The sequence below is a fragment of the Eschrichtius robustus genome, chromosome 6, assembly GCF_028021215.1.
Source record: "Eschrichtius robustus isolate mEscRob2 chromosome 6, mEscRob2.pri, whole genome shotgun sequence".
NCBI lineage: Eukaryota > Metazoa > Chordata > Mammalia > Artiodactyla > Eschrichtiidae > Eschrichtius > Eschrichtius robustus.
In genome coordinates, this window is record NC_090829.1 from 36,005,896 (window position 1) to 36,026,721 (window position 20,826).

The following is a 20,826-nucleotide window of genomic DNA, read 5'->3' on the forward strand; positions in this document are numbered from 1 at the left end:
CACCAACCCTACCCCAAGTTGGGGTGCTTTCTTAAGGAGATTATTCCATCTTCCTTAGTGTTGTAAGAATTAAAGAAGAATGTATGGAAAGCACTTAACCAGAACCTAGCCCACAAAAGGGGATGAAATCATGGTGGTTTCCCTGTTCCTTCCCAGTATATTCAAAGCCAAGGTGACAACCATAGTTTCAGACAGGAAATACAGCAAGTACAAAGCTGACCAAGTCTCTTAGATAAACACAGTATAATGCTGCCAGAAATAGCAGCTTGACTTTCACTGTCTAGTCAATTATTCCAATACTGAAAACTTCAAGCCAAACAACAGAGGAGAAATTTGCTGATGCAGGCTTGGCGAGATATTTGAGAGATTGCACGTCCTTTGAAATTATATCCAAGCTGTGCATCTTCTCAGTTTGTGTGAATGTCTGGAGCAAGCAACACATTTTACACAAGGAGGGCAAAGATCAATAGCTTCTATTACTTTGGTGACTGGTAAAGAGGAAGAAAGAAGGTACAAGGGAAGGCCCATGTTCAATGTCATCTGCTGCACACAATTTCCAAAAGCTAATTTTAAAATTAAAAGATCCCTGAAAAAGCTAAAACTAAAAATTATTTGTGCCTTACTATAAATTATCTTAATCAGATAACTTTCCTTCTTAATAGCCCAAGGAACGCCAGAATTAGAAGATCTGATTCAGTAAGGAGTTGATCATTAGAACATGGTTAAGCTTGGGTAAGACACTGATTTTGGACAGAGAAATCAAAAAAGAAATGATTGGACACCTAAAAGACCTGAAAAGCAAAGGAAACAGTACAGGGCAAAGAAGTAACAAAATTGCAAAACTGTCTGGAGTTGACTTTCACTTCATGGAGTCACCAGAAGTCATTTTCCACATTTGGCCTCCAAGAAAATGTCACCATTTAAAATGATAGGCAACCATCACTCTGAAGCCAATAAGGGTGTGTGACCTGGCATCTCTATGCATGACAGACTTGTAAAACTGCTTGAGTGCTGAGTGAACAAATGGTTGAATAATGGCTGAGAACAGAATGTCACCTCAAGACCTTTTGTTGCTCGAAAGGTTTTCCTTTATGCTCATATTTTATAAGCATCTTCATTATCTAGTTGCTTAAGCTACTCAATTATCAGTCACTATTGTCAGTAGGTGTTCTCTGCATCTACTGCAAAAATGCCATGTCTTAAATCATACACTTCCAGAGGGCTAAATTTGTAGTGGTCCTAATGGTTCTGTATGCAGATAGTTTTTAATACCTGTCCATTTAAAAAATATGTCAATTTGCCTTTATAACATTACTACTACTATCACTGTAACATTACATATGCTACTTTTGTAGCAGCAAATTCTTTAAGCCAGAAACTATCTGACAAAGAGCTCCTCTACTCACCAGTATTATCTCACTGCCCTACTGCTTTATTCATCTCCCTACACTATTCCACCACCCCAAGAACAACTTGCTACCTACTGCTGACTCCCGTATGCTCCCACCAAAAAGCAATTCCCCTTTGCTCCATGGAATCTCCATTCCAGTGTAAACAAACCCCCTTTCATCATCAGACTCTCTAACAAACCCCCTTTCATCATCAGACTCTCTGGAATTCTTCCTCAACCCCCTTATCTTGGTTAACAACCAGTTTACCTGGGAGGATACTACTTCCTTTCTCCACAGATGCTTCTTTTGTTTAAATCACAAAATGAGGATGCTACTTTTAAACAACTGTTGTTCTACATTCATTTAAAAAATCCCCCCACTTTTAAACCTCACTTTATCCATCTCTACCTTCCTGGTGTCTTTCAAGTGGCTTTTCCGTAGCATTCTTCTTCTACTTAAGTATGTGGTTTACAGTTTTTAATATCCAATTTTTGATCTTCTAATTTTTTAGCTTTGAATCTCCCTGTCAGCATCCTTTGACTTAAAAGTCTATGTGGGCAATCTACCCAGTCGCTTAACCTTGACCTCAATGCCAACAGCTCCTTGCTTCACTCTAATCATGCTCACCCACCACACGCCCTGCATATAGTCATCACCTCAACTATATCCAAAATCCCACCTTGCGATAATAATTCTCTGTTCTTGTTTATTGTATGTGTGATGCCAACATTCTCAGTATTTCTGTTTCTTTGAGTCTTCTAGTCTTTTAACCTCATTTTGTGGCCCCTTCATTTCCTTTCCTAGTTCATGGACCTACTGTCACTTACCTAAAAGAGCTCTCATCAACATCTTGAAGATATTTTATAAGACCTAGAAATCTAGAGGCTTGGATCAATTCTAGAATCTGTCTTCACTGCTCCTATACCTAGTCTGTTGGGAATGGGGTGGGGGGGGGCAGTCTGAGCATGCAGATTTTGTATAACAAAAAGACTGTTTTGTTAAAGACTGTTTTTGAAATTAGCTAGGCCTTCCCCAATTTATCTTGTCAACTCCTTTCTCATTATTTGCTGATCTTTTTAAGACCCCATCCCCCAGCCAACCTCCACCCACTCTACACTTAGTGGATGGTGTTCTCTCCTACTATCCTGAGAAAAGAGAGGGTATCAGGCATGAACCATTTTAAAATTTCTTGTCCCCTACCCCATCTAAAAACAAAATGAATGAATCCTCATTTTCCCCTCTTCCAAGTCTCAAAACCTCCCCAACCCTGTATCAAGTCTTCCCCTAATGCAGAAAAAATGCCAAGTGACTAACTCACAGCAGATTAGCTACCTGACCTTCCCACTGGAAGGCCACCAAAACTATATAGCAAAAGACACTAATAACCTCCCAGCTGTCAAATGCAACCAGACTGGACACTTAGTCTTTATTTTACTTTTCTATTGCATGGGACATTTTTGACCATTTCATCCCTTAGGTCCAAGTGACTGCTTTGTGTTGGTTGTCTTCGTCAGTTCCCCTTGTTCTTTCTGCTTCGAAAGGTTGGATTGCATAAGTCCTCAGGCCTTGTTCTCTTTGCCACTCCTCTAAGTGATCTTGTCCACTGTGATGTACATTTACATATGAAGGTCTCTGTAAGTGATCTTGTACACTAACACACAGAAAACTTGGAATTGTGGAATCTTTATCTTTTCTGGATCCTTCTGTTGAGTTCACATATTGTTATTTAATTGACTGATAAAAATGTCCATGTAAATATTACAAAGTCACTATAAACTCAACTGATGGAAAGCTGAACTCATTAATGCTCTTCCTCTCAGTCCCCACAGTAGGTGATGGCACCATCATTCATTCCAGCTCTCCCCTTCAAGCCTTACATCCTTTACTTTGCTCACCAGGTCCTGTAAGTTTACTTCTTTAATATCCGTATAAGCATCTCTCTCACCTAGTCTAAGCTTTTATGATCCTTCCTTTGAATCATTTCAATAGCCTTCCCATCATTCTCCTTGCTCTAGTTTCACCTTCCTTCCCCCACCACAAACATACATCTTAAAGAAAAATTATCTTCCTACACTGCTCCCAAGCAATCTTTCTAAACTGCAAGTCTGACCATATCACTCTAGGTATTAAAACAATCCACTGGACCCTCGTTACCAAAAGCTAAAGTTGAAATTCCTTATCACAGCACTCAGAGCCCTTTATCGCTGACCCAAGTCTACCTTCCCAGGCTAACTGATTTCTCATCGTATTTTACGTCACCCCTCACTTTCTGTATCACCTCTCAACCACGTTTGATTCAACTGGTGGAATTCTCACACCATACTATGATTTTTACCGTCCACCCCTTCTAATGACTGTGAGCGCCTTAAAGATAGAAACCACGTCTTACATCTGTGTCCTCACCCCCAGGAACCTCCTAGAAATTTAATAAGTGTTGGCTGATTGATAGACCATGAAGTATCTTAAAAATAAATATTTATCCTGAACCATTTTTACTACTGTTTAATCAAAAAAAAAAAAAATCTTTCTAGGAAAAACTTTCACATTCATCACAATTTTTCAGCACCTGAAGGTGTGCCTCCCAAATGCTAGTACACATCTCTCTCCCTGTTTGAAGTGTCAGGAGGAACCAGAGAGGATTATGAGTTAAGAATGACTTTACAGTGAGTGGGAAAATAGTTCTGATTAGCATGAGTGCATTTTTTTAGGTCTCCATTATTTACGCTAGACGTGCCTGACTAAAGCACGTGGACGCCCACACACACTCGCGCTCAAAGCACGCACCTTCCACGCAGCGACAGCCCTCCTGCAGCACCCGTGCGTACATGTCCGCTTTGGACTGAGACAGGAGCTGGTCCCCGGTCAGGTATGTATTGTGGGAGGAAGCGATGTAGTAGTGGCACAGGGGCTGGTCCATGTCCTGGTACACTTCATGGTGCAGTGGGTTAAATATGTCACAAGCAGGACTACGCATGAAGTTCGTGAAGCCTTTGGAAATGAGAGAGAGTGAAGTACTATAGCTTTGAAGCATATATACTTAACCGACTCTATCAAGGACAAAAGAGATCAAAGTTTGTTCATACTGATTACCTCATTTACCTTCAGGACAGCCTTTGCAGGGAATACCGGGGCAATGGGAGATGTGCTTCAGATCAAATAGACAGTGTCAAAAACTGAAATATGACTTTGGGGAGTAGCAGTTTAAATATAACCTACAGAAAAACAGACTTTTTAAGAGTTTTGATTGAGGGAGGGAGGGGGCTTATTGCAAAGCTCTTCAGTAACTGCTGAACTCAAGCTATGATTATTCAGTGTGACCTAATGGGTGGCTCATGCAGTGTTCAAGCCATATTTATCCTAAGTGATATACTGATCAACAGCAACCTGATAGGTTATTCAGTTGATTTGAAAAATAGTATTGTCAGTGCCATAGCTGAGGTAACAGGTCAGAAGTTAGGCATAGCTTAAAATCAGGGTATGATTATTTGACTATGAAACTGGTTTGGCAAGATGCTACTAATGGCTAGCACATTTGAGAAATGTGAAAAAGTATTTCAAGATTATGTAGAAAACCCCATCAGTTTTTCAAAAACATAGTGCCTGGGTAGGAGGGGCATTCATTAACATATTAACAGACATGTGAATGTCCTACAAGTACCTACATGGAATGATTATTAGGGTAAATTATTTCAAGTCTTCAAGAATCCTGTGGTAAAACTACCGGTAAATATCCTCTGAAACTCTGGAGAATTTCTTTATGCTCATCTTTATGGCCATAACTTAGAAATCAGGTTTAACTCCATCTTTTAAGGCCTCAGCAAAGAAAAGATTCATTTATTGGTAAAGAAAGGTCCAAATTAGTTCATCTTCTTTGGTTGTTTTTAAAATAGCTTTTAATTATATAAATATTAAATAATTTCTCTTCGTTTTAATTAGCCTCTATTCCTGGAAGTAAACATACAGTATCATACCCCCTTGTCCACACTGAGCCTGTTTGGGGGAATAGGAGGACAACAATCAAAATTGGTAAGATAAGCCATGGTATCATATGCTCTTGCAGGAAGTGGGATGCCTCAGTAGTTTTTTTTTATTAAGATTATCTATTCTGCCTGGGACCTGTTCTCTTTTGGAGAGCAGCCTACAAATTTCTTTCCCTACATATTTTAAATACATATGACTTAGAGATACATGTAGCTATATTCATGCCATATCATTTATACGTAATATCCTAGGAGCTAGATTCTGAATATATAACTGTGGGCAAGATACTTAATTTCTTTTTTCTTTTTTTTTTTAAATTTATTCATTCATTCATTTATTTTTGGCTGCATTGGGTCCTCATCACTGAGTGCGGGCCCTCTCTAGTTGCAGAGAGTGGGGGCCACTCCTCATTGTGGTGTGCGGGCAGCCTCTCCCGTTGTGGAGCACAGGCTCCAGGTGCACGGGCCCCAGCAGTTGTGGCACGCGGGTTCAGTAGCCGTGGCACAAGGGCCTAGCCGCTCCATTGCATGTGGGATCCCCCGGACCAGGGCTCCAACCCGTGACCCCTGCATTGGCAGGTGGATTCTCAACCACTGCACCACCAGGGAAGTCCCAAATTACTTAATTTCTTTAAGCCTCACTTTCCTCAATTATAAAATGAGATAGTCATATTAACAAAATTTGTGGTTCCTACAACCTCTCTACCACTACCAACTAGGGAAAACAAATTAGTTGCCAACATTTAAAAACAAAAAAAACAAAAAAACATGTTTACTTATTTTAGGGCCAAATTTCCCTTCATGAGATTATCTGGTTGAGACTATTTCTAAAAATTAACCATTTGAGAAAAGTCAAAATATTTCTTGGCATCTATCATACATAGTGGCATCAAGTTGACTTGCTTGGAGTAGAAAATGCTACTGTCCTTGCAAAAGTAAAACAAACAGCAAAATCATGGCATCTGTTTTGTAGGAAAATATGTGTGTCATGGGTTTTATTTGAATCATCTGTAATTCCAAGGTTATCTCCCTATTTCTTTTCCTAAAAATTTTGCTAGAATGTAACTTAGCAAACTGAACTGAGAAATGAGAAATTAAGGATATTGGTTATTTTACCTTCTATGCCAAGGACATTTTTTGCCTTATTTTCTTCAGAAACTTCAAATTTTCTGATGACGTCAATACAATAGTCTGTTGTCACATTCGTCATCTAAACAAAACAGAACAATAGTACAGTACCTGCAATTTCATGAGATATGTTCCTCTATGCTAAAAGGGCATACTGATTTTTTTAAGCATTCGTGATATAGTGCAAAATGGTTAAATGAGCCATATTTGAGGTTACTAGTGTCATAACTACTTAACCTTTGGAAAATGATCATGATCTCAGTATTCCTTATACCTTTCAGATTTAATCAGGGAAAACAGTCCTTCAACTACTAAACAAATGTTCTCTATGAAGCAACAAGATTAATAAAACCAAGTCAATAATCAGTGCAAACGCATTGCCAAGTATCCACTCACTGTAAGCTAGTAGTTATCTGCAAAAGTAATGCTTTCTACACAAACACTGAGGTTTGCTAATCATAAATTGTATGCAAAAAGAAAATGACTCTCTACCAAAGAAGCGTATTCTAGGTAAATCCACCTGTGTATTTATAGCTACAGATCCTTCAACCGATTCATGACAGCAGTCTGCCATGGTGACTCAAGAACACAAAGGTTAGCAAAAGAAAATAAAAATAAAAAGGTAGGTGAGAATTCTGGAGTGAGAATGCTTGTATTAAAATCAGCTGGCTCATATTATTAACAGTGTGGTCTTAAATAAGTCACTCACCTTCTCTGTGGCTACCTTATAAGGTAGATGTGGGGATTAAATTGATTAATATTTGTAAGAAAAATGTATGGTACCAAAAAAGCAGTATATGCTAACATTACTGAATTAGTCTCAAGTTTGCTGCATGTACATTTCATGCTTAGTATCACTGGGAAAAGCAAACTCTTTGAGAATAATTTCTTTAATACTAACAAAGGATGCAATATTTTTACCAAAATCCATTCAGCCCCACAATCTCACAATGGTATTTAAATATACTAACAAGCACCAGAGCAGACAGCAGAAGCAAGAAGAACTAAAATCTTCCAGCCTGTGGAACGAAAACCACATTCACAGAAAGATAGACAAAATGAAAAGGCACAGGACTATGTACCAGATGAAGGAACAAGATAAAACCCCAGAAAAAACAACTAAATGAAGTGGAGATCGGTAACCTTCCAGAAAAAGAATTCAGAATAATGATAGTGAAGATGATCCAGGATACTGGAAAAAGAATTGAGGCAAAGATCGAAAAGATGCAAGAAATGTTTAACAAAGACCTAGAAGAATTAAAGAACACCTAGAAGAAGAACAAACAAATAGAGATGAACAATACAATAACTGAAATGAAAAATAGAAGGTATTTCTACTTTTTTATTTTTTTGATTCTAGAAGGAATCAATAGCAGAATAACTGAGGCAGAAAATGGGTAAGTGACCAGGAAGATAGAATGGCAGAATTCACTGCCACGGAAAACAATAAAGAAAAATGAATGAAAAGAAATGAAGACAGCCTAAGAGACCTCTGGGACAACATTAAATGCACCAACATTCACATTATAGGGGTCCCAGAAGGAGAAGAGAGAGAGAAAGAACCTAGAGAAAATATTTGAAGTGATTATAGTTGAAAACTTCCCTAGCATGGGAAAGGAAATAGCCACCCAAGTCCAGGAAGCACAGAGAGTCCCATGCAGGATAAACCCAAGGAAAAACACGCTGAGATACATAGTAACCAAACTGACAAAAATTAAAGACAAAGAAAAATTATTAAAAGCAGCAAGGGAAAAACGACAAATAACATACAAGGGAACTCCCATAAGTTTAACAGCTGATTTCTCAGCAGAAACTCTACAATCCAGAAGGGAGTGGCATGATATACTTAAAGAGAGGAAAAGGAAGAACCTACAACCAAGATTAATCTACCCGGCAAGGATCTCATTCAGATTTGATGGAGAAATCAAAAGCTTTACAGACAAGCAAAAGCTAAGAGAATTCAGCACCACCAAACCAGCTCTACAACAAATGCTAAAGGAACATCTCTAAGTGGGAAACACAAGAGAAGAAAAGGACCTACAAAATCAAACCCAAAACAATTAAGAAAATGGTCATAGGAACATACATATTGATAATTACCTTAAACGTGAATGGATTAAATGCTCCCACCAAAAGACACAGGCTTGCTGAATGGATACAAAAACAAGACCCATCTATATGCTGTCTACAAGAGACCCACTTCAGACCTAGGGACACATACAGACTGAAAGTGAGGGGATGGAAAAAGATATTCCATGCAAATGGAAGTCAAAAGAAAGCTGGAGTAGCTATACTCATATCAGATAAAATAGACTTTAAAATAAAGAATGTTACAAGAGACAAGGAAGGACACTACATAATGATCAAGGGATCAATCCAAGAAGAAGATATAACAATTATAAATACATATGCACCCAACATAGGAGCACTTCAATACATAAGGCAACTGCTAACAACTATAAAAGAGGAAATCGACAGTAACACAATAATAGTGGGGGACTTTAAAACCTCACTTACACCAATGGACAGATCATCCAAAATGAAAATAAATAAGGAAACAGAAGCTTTAAATGACACAATAGACCAGATAGATTTAATTGATATTTATAGGACATTCCATCCAAAAACAGCAGATTACACTTTCTTCTCAAGTGCGCACGGAACATTCTCCAGGATAGATCAAATCTTGGGTGACAAATCAAGCCTCAGTAAATTTAAGAAAATTGAAATCATATCAACCATCTTTTCTGACCACAAAGCTATGAGATTAGAAATGAATTACAGGGAAAAAAACGTAAAAAACACAAACACATGGAGGTTAAACAATACGTTACTAAATAACCAAGAGATCACTGAAGAAATCAAAGAGGAAATCAAAAAATACCTAGAGACAAATGACAATGAAAACACGACAGTCCAAAACCTATGGGATGCAGCAAAAGCAGTTCTAAAAGGGAAGTTTATAGCTATACAAGCCTACCTCAAGAAACAAGAAAAATCTCAAGTAAACAATCTAACCTTACACCTAAATGAACTAGAGAAACAAGAACAAACAAAACCCAAAGTTAGCAGAAGGAAAGAAATCATAAAGATCACAGCAGAAGTAAATGAAATACAAACAAAGAAAACAATAGCAAAGATCAATAAAACTAAAAGCTGGTTCTCTGAGAAGATAAACAAAATTGATAAAGCATTAGCCAGACTCATCAAGAAAAACAGGGAGAGGACTCAAATCAATGAAATTAGAAGTGAAAAAGGAGAAGTTACAACAGACACCGCAGAAATACAAAGCATCCTAAGAGACTACTACAAGCAACTCTATGCCGATAAATTGGACAACCAGGAAGAAATGGACAAATTATTAGAAAGGTATAACCTTCCAAGACTGAGCCAGAAAGAAATAGAAAATATGAACAGACCAATCACAAGTAATGAAATTGAAACTGTGATTAAAAATCTTCCAACAAACATTAAGTCCAGGACCAGATGGCTTCAGAGGGGAATTCTATCAAACATTTAGAGAAGAGCTAACACCCATCCTTCTCAAACTCTTCCAAAAAACTGCAGAGGAAGGAACACTCCCAAACTCATTCTATGAGGCTACCAGCACCCTGATAGCAAACCAGACAAAGATACTACAAAAAAAGAAAATTACAGACCAATATCACTGATGAACATAGATGCAAAAATCCTCAACAAAATACTAGCAAACAGAATCCAACAACACATTAAAAGGATCACACACCACGATCAAGTGGGATTTATCCCAGGGATGCAAGGATTCTTCAATATACACAAATCAGTCAATGTGATACACCATATTAACAAATTGAAGAATAAAAACCATATGATCATCTCAGTAGATGCAGAAAAAGCTTTTGACAAAATTCAACACCCATTTCTGATAAAAACTCTCCAGAAAGTGGGCATAGAGGGAACCTACCTCAACATAATAAAGGCCATATATGACAAACCCACAGGAAACATCATTCTCAACGGTGAAAAACTGGAAGCATTTCCTCTAATATCAGGAACGAGACAAGGATGTCCACTCTCACCACTATTATTCAACATAGTTTTGGAAGTTCTAGCCACAGCAATCAGAGAAGAAAAAGAAATAAAAGGAATACAGATTGGAAAAGAAGAAGTAAAACTGTCACTGTTTGCAGATGACATGATACTATACATAGAGAATCCTAAAAGTGCCAGCAGAAAACTGCTAGAGCTAATCAATGAATTTGGTATAAAGTTGCAGGATACAAAATTAATGCACAGAAATGTCTTGCATTCCTATACACTAATGATGGAAAATCTGAAAGAGGAATTATGGAAACACTCCCATTTACTACTGCAACAAAAAGAATAAAATACCTAGGAATAAACCTACCTAGGGAGACAAAAGACCTGTATGCAGAAAACTATAAGACACTGATGAAAGAAATTAAAGATGATACCAACAGATGGAGAGATATAGCATGTTCTTGGATTGAAAGAATCAATATTGTGAAAATGACTATATTACCCAAAGCAGCCTACAGATTCAATGCAATCCCTATCAAATTACCAATGGCATTTTTTACAGAACTAGAACAAATCATCTTAAAATTTGTATGGAGACACAAAAGACCCCAAATAGCCAAAGCAGTCTTGAGGGAAAAAAACGGAGCTGGAGGAATGGGACTCCCTGACTTCAGACTATACTACAAAGCTACAGTAATCAAGACAATATGGTACTGGCACAAAAACAGAAACATAGATCAATGGAACAAGACAGCCCAGAGATAAACCCACGCACCTATGGTCAACTAATCTACGACAAAGGAGGTAAAGATATACAATGGCAAAAAGACAGTCTCTTCAATAAGTGGTGCTGGGAAAACTGGACAGCTACATGTAAAAGAATGAAATTAGAACACTCCCTAACACCACACAAAAATAAACTCAAAATGGATTCGAGACCTAAATGTAAGACTGGACACTATAAAACTCTTACAGGAAAACATAGGAAGAACACTCTTTGACATAAATGACAGCAAGATCTTTTTTGATCCACCTCCAAGAGTAATGGAAATAAAAACAAAAATAAACAAGTGGGACCTAATGAAACTTCAAAGCTTTTGCAAAGCAAAGGAAACCATAAACAAGACGAAAAGACAACCCTCAGAATGGGAGAAAATATTTGCAAATGAATCAATGGACAAAGGATTAATTTCCAAAATATATAAACAGCTCATTCAGCTCAATATTAAAGAAACAAACAACCCAGTCCAAAAATGGGCAGAAGACCTAAATAGACATTTCTCCAAAGAAGACATACAGACGGCCACGAAGCACATGAAAAGATGCTCAACATCACTAATTATTAGAGAACTGCAAATCAAAACTACAATGAGGTATCACCTCACACCAGTTAGAAGGGGCATCATCAGAAAATCTACAAACAACAAATGCTGGAGAGGGTGTGGAGAAAAGGGAACCCTCTTGCACTGTTGGTGGGAATGTAAATTGATACAGCCACTATGGAGTACAGTATGGAGGTTCCTTAAAAAACTAAAAATAGATTTACCATATGATCCAGCAATCCCACTACTGGGCATATACCCAGAGAAAACCATAATTCAAAAAGACACATGCACCCCAATGTTCATTGCAGCACTATTTACAATAGCCAGGTCATGGATGCAACCTAAATGCCCATCAACAGACGAATGGATAAAGAAGTTGTGATACATATATACAATGGAATATTACTCAGCCATAAAAAGGAACGAAATTGGGTCATTTGTTGAGACATGGATGGATCTAGAGACTGTCATACAGAGTGAAGTAAATCAGAAAGAGAAAAACAAATATCGTATATTAATGCATGTATGTGGAACCTAGAAAAATGGTACAGATGAACCGGTTTGCAGGGCAGAAGTTGAGACACAGATGTAGAGAACAAACGTATGGACACCAAGGGGGGAAAACCGCGGTGGGGTGGGGATGGTGGTGTGCTGAATTGGGCGACTGGGATTGACATGTATACACTGATGTGTATAAAACTGATGACTAATAAGAACCTGCATATAAAAAAACAAACAAACAAAACACCTAATAGTAAACTTTCTTTGGGTTATTTGTATGGAAATATGTTAATATAAAATTTTCAGACATTACATGAAATTTCTAAAAATTGTATGTATTCTGGTATAATGTTATAAGTCATAATTCTAGTTATTACTTTAAAATGTATATCTCAGAAATAACTAAATTTCCTTGTCAATTGCATTATTATGAACTTTCCTCAAATCTTTAAGCATGGTCATTTTTAAGTCTTTTGTCATTTACAGACAGTTCTGGGTGTACTCTGATGCTTTTGCAAATATGTTCCTATAAAAGGGTTTCATCTTCAAGGAATTCATGGAAAAGACTCTGACAAGTACAGGTTTCTGGTAACTGACTGTACTGCTGAACTGAATGAATAAGCATTTTCAGAACTCTAATGAAAAACTGATGAACTCATAAAAGGGCTAACAAAAGATCAAGATGAAAAAAAAAAATTAATTACATGGGACTGAGTGAACTGATGAGGATGATTATAATTTTTGTGACTTTCTGTTTGAATAAAAAATAAAAATCCCACAAGAACTCAGACGCAAAGAATATACAAATCAATTTTCACTGCAAAGTAAAGGAGCTGTTACAGTGGAGGATTACTGGACTGAATGTCAGTATTATGACATAGTATGAGTGAGTTTCATGTTTGGTAATTGCAATCATTGTTGCTTTTGTTGTGGTCATCCATTTACAATGCTTGGTGTCAGTCTATTTATCTCTTGTAAAAATAAAATACAGTGTGTGTGTGAAAAAAATAAAAAACAACCATATGATCATCTAAATAGACACAGAAAAAGCTTCTGACAATATTCAACACCCATTTCTGATAAAAACTCTCCAGAAGGTGGGCAGAGAGGGAACCTACCTCAATATAATAAAGGCCATATATGACAAACCCACAGCAAACATCATTCTCAATGGTGAAAAACTGAAAGCATTTCCTCTAAGATCAGGAACAAGACAAGGATGTCCACTCTCACTACTATTATTCAACATAGTTTTGGAAGTCCTAGCCACAGCAATCAGAGAAGAAAAAGAAATAAAAGGAATAGAAATTGGAAAAGAAGAAGTAAAACTGTCACTGTTTGCAGATGACATGATACTATACATAGAAAATCCTGAAGATGCCACCAGAAAACTACTAGACCTAATCAATGAATTTGGTAAAGTTGCAGGATACAAAATTAATGCCCAGAAATCTCTTGCATTCCTATACACTAACAACAAAAGATTAGAAAGAGAAATTAAGGAAACAATCCCATTTACCACTGCAACAAAAAGAATAAGATACCTAGGAATAAACCAACCTAAGGAGGTAAAAGACCTACATGCAGAAAACTATAAGACACTGATGAAAGAAATAAAAGATGACACAAACAGATGGAGAGATATACCATGTTCTTGGATTGGAAGAATCAATATTGTGAAAATGACTATACTACCCAAAGCCACCTACAGATTCAATGCAATCCCTATCAAATTACCAATGGCATTTTTTACAGAACTGGAACAAAAAATCTTAAAATTTGTATGGAGATACAAAGGACCCCAAATAGCCAAAGCAATCTTGTGGGGAAAAAACGGAGCTGGAGGAATGAGACTCCCTGACTTCAGACTATACTACAAAGCTACAGTAATCAAGACAATATGGTACTGGCACAAAAACAGAAATATATATCAATGGAAAAGGATAGAAAGCCCAGAGATAAACCCACACACATATGGACAACTAATCTATGACAAAGGAGGCAAGGATATTCAATGGAGAAAAGACAGTCTCTTCAATAAGTGGTGCTGGGAAAACTGGACAGCTACATGTACAAGTATGAAATTACAGCACACCCTAACACCATACACAAAAATAAACTCAAAATGGATTAAAGGCCTAAATGTAAGACCGGACACTATAAAACTTTTACAGTAAAATGTAGGAAGAACACTCTTTGACATAAATCACAACAACATTTTTTTGACCCACCTCCTAGAGAAATGGAAATAAAAACAAAAATAAACAAATGGGACCGAATGAAACTTAAAAGCTTTTGCACAGCAAAGGAAACTATAAACAACATGAAAAGACAACCCTCAGAATGGGAGAAAATATTTGCAAAGAAATCAATAGACAAAGGATTAATCTCCAAAATATATAAACAGCTCATGCAGCTCAATATTAAAAAAAAACAAACAACCCAATCCAAAATTGGGCAGAAGACCTAAATAGACATTCCTCCAAAGAAGACATACAGATGGCCAAGAGGCACATGAAAAGCTGCTCAACATCACTAATTATTAGAGAAATGCAAATCAAAACTACAATGAGGTATCACCTCACACCAGTCAGAATGGGCATCACTGGGCTTCCCTGGTGGCGCAGTGGTTAAGAATCCGCCTGCCAATGCAGGGGACACGGGTTTGAGCCCTGGTCCAGGAAGATCCCACATGCCGTGGAGTAACTAAGCCCGTGTGCCACAACTACTGAGCCTGTGCTCTAGAGCCCGCAAGCCACAACTCCTGAAGCCCACAAGCCACAACTACTGAAGCCCGCACACCTAGAGCCCGTGCTCTGCAACAAGAGAAGCCACTGCAATGAGAAGTCGGCACACCGCAACGAAGAGTAGCCCCTGCTCCCTGCAACTAGAGAAAGCCCGCATGCAGCAACGAAGACCCAACGCAGCCAAAAATAAAAATTAAATAAATAAATTTAAAAAAAATAGAATGGGCATCATCAGAAAATCTACAAACAACAAGTGTGGAGTGGGTGTGGAGAAAAGGAACCCTCTTGCACTGTCGGTGGGAATGTAAATTGATACAGCCACCATGGAGAACAGTATGGAGGGTCCTTAAAAAACTAAAAATAGAACTACCATATGACCCAGCAATCCCACTACTGGGCATATACCCTGAGAAAACCATAATTCAAAAAGAGTCATGTACCACAATGTTCATTGCAGCACTATTTACAATAGCCAGGTCATGGAAGCAACCTAAATGCCCATTGACAGACGGATGGATAAAGAAGATGTGGTACATATGTACAATGGAATGTTACTCAGTCATAAAAAGGAATGAAACTGGGTCATTTGTTGAGATGTGGATGGACCTAGAGAATGTCATACAGAGTGAAGTAAGTCAGAAAGAGAAAAACAAATATTGTATATTAATGCATATATGTGGAACCTAGAAAAATGGTACAGATGAATGGTACAGATGAAAAGGCAGAAATAGAGACACAGATGTAGAGAACAAACGTATGGACACCAAGGGGGGAAAGTGGGGGGGAGGGTGGTGGGATGAATTGGGAGATTGGGATTGACATGTATACACTGATGTGTATAAAACAGATAATAAGAACTTGCTGTATTAAAAAAATTTTTTTAAATAAAAAAAGATCAATCAATCAATAAATAAATATACTAATGATAGAGGAAGCTAACTTTGGAGCCAGTATTTTATATTTCAATGATATTCTCAAAAATTCCATTATCTCTTAGGTTCAATACCTATGCTTTAGTGAAATCTAATTCAAACTATTTAATAGCATTTAACTTATTGCAGGGGAAAAAAAAAGCTCTGTTATGCAACCATTTTTTGCATGTTTGAAAGAGCACAGAATGCTTTTTTTCCCCTAAAACTAGCTGCATAAAGGCTAACACATTCTTTGAGTAAATTTTATAACCTTTACTGCATGCAGAGGCCTACATTACCAGACACCACCCGAAAATACCATATATAAATGAAACCATGCTACCTGCGAGGAACTCAACTGACCTAGTCTGGCTTTAAGCAGCTCATTAATTTGTCTGCTATAAGCTAGAGAGACTTATCACGTGCAGTCTAAAAGATAAATAATTTCTCACAAAATAGAAAGAACCAAATTGATAAAAATTGTATGTGCCATTGAAAGACTGAATTTACATTGCAATTATTTGGTTTACGAGGCCATTTGTTCAGAGATGTTGGGACCTTGCACTAGACTCAAGTAGTCTACCAGGAGCCCATGAGATCTAAAAAAATTCAAGCCAACAAAAAAAAAACCCCCGGCATCCTGGGATGGAGCTAATTGCCAATGAGAACATGTTACTAGCTCAAAATACAAAGCAGAATGTGTTAACAAAAATCATCATATTTGAAAAGTATTCATTAAATTGGTGAAAATATCAGGAGGCATTCTAGGAAGCCCACAATTTCCTGGGCACCATATAAGAATTCATGGGAGCTAATCCAAAATTCAAGTATTAAGGATTAACTCAGTGAAATACATTAAAACCTATAACAATGAGAATTGAAATGTAAGTCAATCTGCTCCCATCCTTCCACCATCTCTGCTTTCATTTAATTAACTTCCCAATAGCAAAATCTTGCATTTTACATAATTGACTTTTTCAGACCTCACTTTGAAAGTTACATTGGGATTTTACTGTATGAATGAAGGTTTAACATAGTTTAATGCTCTTTATTGTTCTTTTTACCCTTGTTTTGCTTTCTATTTGACATGGCTGATAAGGTGAAATAGAAACATTTTCTCCCTGTTTCCCATGGAGTTCACTTGAAAGTCTTGTTTGCTATCAATATCTGAGCCACTCACTGCCTCTTAACACTAGTGATTGTTTTTCCTATACAGGGCAATTTGTGCTAAAAGAAGAACTTGAGGAAAACTTGATTACGTTTATATAATGTAGTCAATGCTATGCAGTTTATAAAAAGCTTTTACATCCATAATCTTAAATAGTTCTTGTAAACTTAGTATCTTTATCCTCATCCTGTAGGTAGGAAAACTGACATTGAGAATGGTTAATTATCAGGACCAAAGTCATAAAATCATTAAAAGGCAGCACCAAAGTTCAAATTTCAACCTCCTCAATTCAAGTCCAAAGCTTTTTCTTTTACATTGTATCTACTGTCTGGGTGTTTTCTTTATTTCTACTAAGAAATTGAAATACTTACTTTTAAAAGTGATTATTTTTTCAGTATAGCTGAAACTCCCGGATCTTAACTTTTGAAATTTTTGCAACTTTCAAATCAGTTATCATAATTTGACCTCTTTGATGATTCCAGATTGGAATGACTCCCAAAACACACGAAACACAAAATCATAAAATAATTCGCAAAGAATTTTAACGTTCCTAAACTCTCTTCCATTTATTTTTACCAAAGTAACATATCCATAATTAAGTCACTCAAAACAGAGACGCTTATGACTAAAAGCAGAATTCCCCCTCTATTCGCAGAGCCACTGTCCAGAGGTAATAATGCCAACATCTCTAGATATTTCTTGTGGAATGAGTCTTTATACTCCTAATTATTATGCTAATGATGCTATTTTCTATTTCATACACTTTAAACATTATCTCTTAACTTTTTATTGTTTTTAAATAAAGACAACTCTTTTGGGCCAGCAAAACTAACTTTCACACTCTATCCATCCTCCCAATACAGTTATATCTTAACTTTTATTAAACTACAATTCAGTATGTAAATTGTCCTGAATATGCAAATGTTAACATTAGGTCTATTGTATAATCTGATTGTGTTTCTATTCTTATAGAATTTTTTTCTGATTTAACTGCTGGAATTCCCATCCATTCGTTTAATTTGTAATGTCCCTATCACAAATTCTTCCCAATGACTCTAATGGTCTCTTGGTATAATTTTCCACATCAAAGGCAAGAGGGAATCCATGAATTCCATTTTTTCCACTATAAAGGTCCTCCTTCTTCCAGGCTGGTTGAGTTCTAAAATTTCACTCAGCTTTTTGTCCCAATTTCATTCTGTCACTCTTATCAAAGAGCACTTGAGAGGTAAATTATTTATTTCTTGCACATATTCTTGTGTGTGTTATGTGTGTTTTTTATTCTGTGCACACATTTGGTTGACAAATTGACCAGGTAGAAAGTTCTAGGTCGGAAATCACTGCTTCATGTTTTTTGGCTTCCAGAGTTGCTGTTGAGAAGTCTGATGCCATTCTGATTCCAATCCTTTTTACAGGACCTGTCTTTGTTCATTAATTTGATAAGGCTTTTTTTTCCCCCTTTCTGCAAGTCTTTAGGGTTTCATTTTATCCTTGGCATTGCAAAATTTCACTTTGATTTGTCTCTGCGTGGATCTTTCTACATTCACTGTGTTTGGCACTCAGTGGACCCTGCCAATTTAGACATTCCTCCCTTTTGGTGCTAATCATTTTTTGTATTACTTATTTGATAATATCCTCCCTTCTATTTTTTCTTATCTTTTTCTGTAACTCCTGTTATTCAGATAGTGGACCTTCAGGATCGATCTACTAATTTCCTTATGTTTTTTCCATTTCTCTCCTGTTTGTTCTCCTTTTGGGACAATTTTCTCAACTTTATCTTCTAAGCCAACTAATGAATTTAGTTCTCTGCTCTCTTCTTCCTCTGAATCTTCTTTTCTCATAGCATCTTTCTCTTGCTTCATGGCTGAAACTTTTTTAATCGCTCTGCTGTATTAATGTCAGTTTTTAAAGTTTCCTTCTCCCTGCATTGCCTCTATTTCCTCCAACTTTCTTGATTCTATTTGTTTGCCTTTGTCTCTTTTTTATAGCAGAGAATTTCCTCAAACGTGGTAAGCCTTGGTTATTTAAAACCCATTTTTTAAATCGACTATTTAAAAACCTATTTCAAACTAAGGCAAGAAAAAATGGGCTGGAAGCTCTGTATTCATGAGCAGAGCTTACTGACTAGTGGGCTTCATTGTAGAATTCTCTGGCTGGACTCAGGAAAATTCTGATGTAAATATCTTTAGGGGTTTTTTTTCCTTGGGTTGGTGTGTTAGTTTCCTAGGGCTGCTATAATAAAGTACCACAAACTCAGGGCTGAAAACAACAGAAACTTATTCTCTCTCAGTCCTGGAGGACAGAAGTCCAAAATCAAGGTGTTAAAAGGGATGATTCCCTCTGGAGACTTGGAGGGAGAATCTATTCCATACCTCTCCCCTTGCTTCTGATGGCTGCTGGCAAATCTTGGCATTCCTTGGCTTGGAGCTTCATAACTACAACCTGCTTCCATCTTCACACAGCCACCTTCCCTCTGTGTGTCTATGTCCTCTTTTCTGTTGCTTATAAGAACACTCATCATTGGATTTAGGGTCCACACAAAATGTAGGATAATTTCATCTTAACATCCTTAAGTACATCTACATAGACCCTACTTCCAAATAAGGTCACATTTACAGATACTTGGAGTTAAGGACTTGGACGTATCTTTTCAGGCTACTATTCAACCCACTATAGTCTGTAATATGCCTCTAAGGAAATTTTTCCAATGTCCTACTTGGAAGGGATAAACCTGGGACCTGAACCTTGGAAGAGGGTTATTGCTCTCACACTTCAATGCATAAATGTTCACTTAATCTTTGTATTCATATCTATTTTTGTGAAACAAACCTCCCAAAACTTAGAAACTTAAAACCACCACCACTTATCAATACTTGTTCACAATTGTGTAGGATGGTAAGTGGGACTGAGTCCGGCCACACGGTTATTGTGTTTTCACCTAGGGGTTACTCACGTGACTGCAGGCATCTAGTCAGGTGACTACAGTCAGATGGTCCAAAATGGCCTCACCAACATGACTGTGGCTGGTGCTGGCTGTTGGCTGGGCCTCTTCACGTGGTCTCTCCTCCTCTCGCTTCCTCACATGATAGTCTCACAGCCCCAACAGGGCAAGAGTGGAACTGCCAAGGCTCCCTGAAGCCTATGTTCCTTGTACATCAATTCTGCTACAATCCATTAGTCAAACCAGGTCACAAAGCCAGCCCAGATTCAAGGGGCAGAAAAATAGACTCCACCTCTTGATGGGAGGAGAGGCAATGTCACGCTGCAAAGCCACACACATACAGGGATGTGGGAGCTACTGTAGCCATCTTTATAAACCATCTGCCACGTTCCCCATGTTTCAGTGCCCACACTCAGGTGTGCCTGGTATGCCTCAGCCCAAATTCTTCTGGTCTGTCCTCCTCCAGCTCTTATTTTCAGTTTTATGCCAGGGTGGAGAAGGGACAGCTGTCCTGCTGCAAGAGGTAGGGGAGAGAATCTGGAGCCCTAACTACATCTGGATCAGACTTCCAACTGGTGCTTGTGTTTTCAACCCCTGCTCTTCTCCTGTTTTCAGAGTATCATGTGAATTTCATTTTTGATCTTTCTTGGGTTCTTCTGGGCAAGTGAACATGCTTCGTGGTTTCTTGCTCCGTGGGCTTGAGTTTCAGTGCTCTGG

At 37.6% G+C, this 20,826-nt stretch overlaps 1 protein-coding gene across 1 annotated transcript in view; it reads right to left on the reverse strand.

Annotated features, from left to right (window-relative positions):
- PLCH1 (phospholipase C eta 1) overlaps positions 1–20,826 on the reverse strand; it is a 227,094-nt gene that overhangs the window by 64,612 nt on the left and 141,656 nt on the right. Inside the window, exons 7-8 of the mRNA XM_068547370.1 lie at positions 6,488–6,581; positions 4,176–4,379 (exon numbers count right to left, since the gene is read on the reverse strand). Of these exons, the coding sequence (XP_068403471.1) occupies positions 4,176–4,379; positions 6,488–6,581 (298 nt within the window). The remainder of the gene's footprint in view (positions 1–4,175; positions 4,380–6,487; positions 6,582–20,826) is intronic.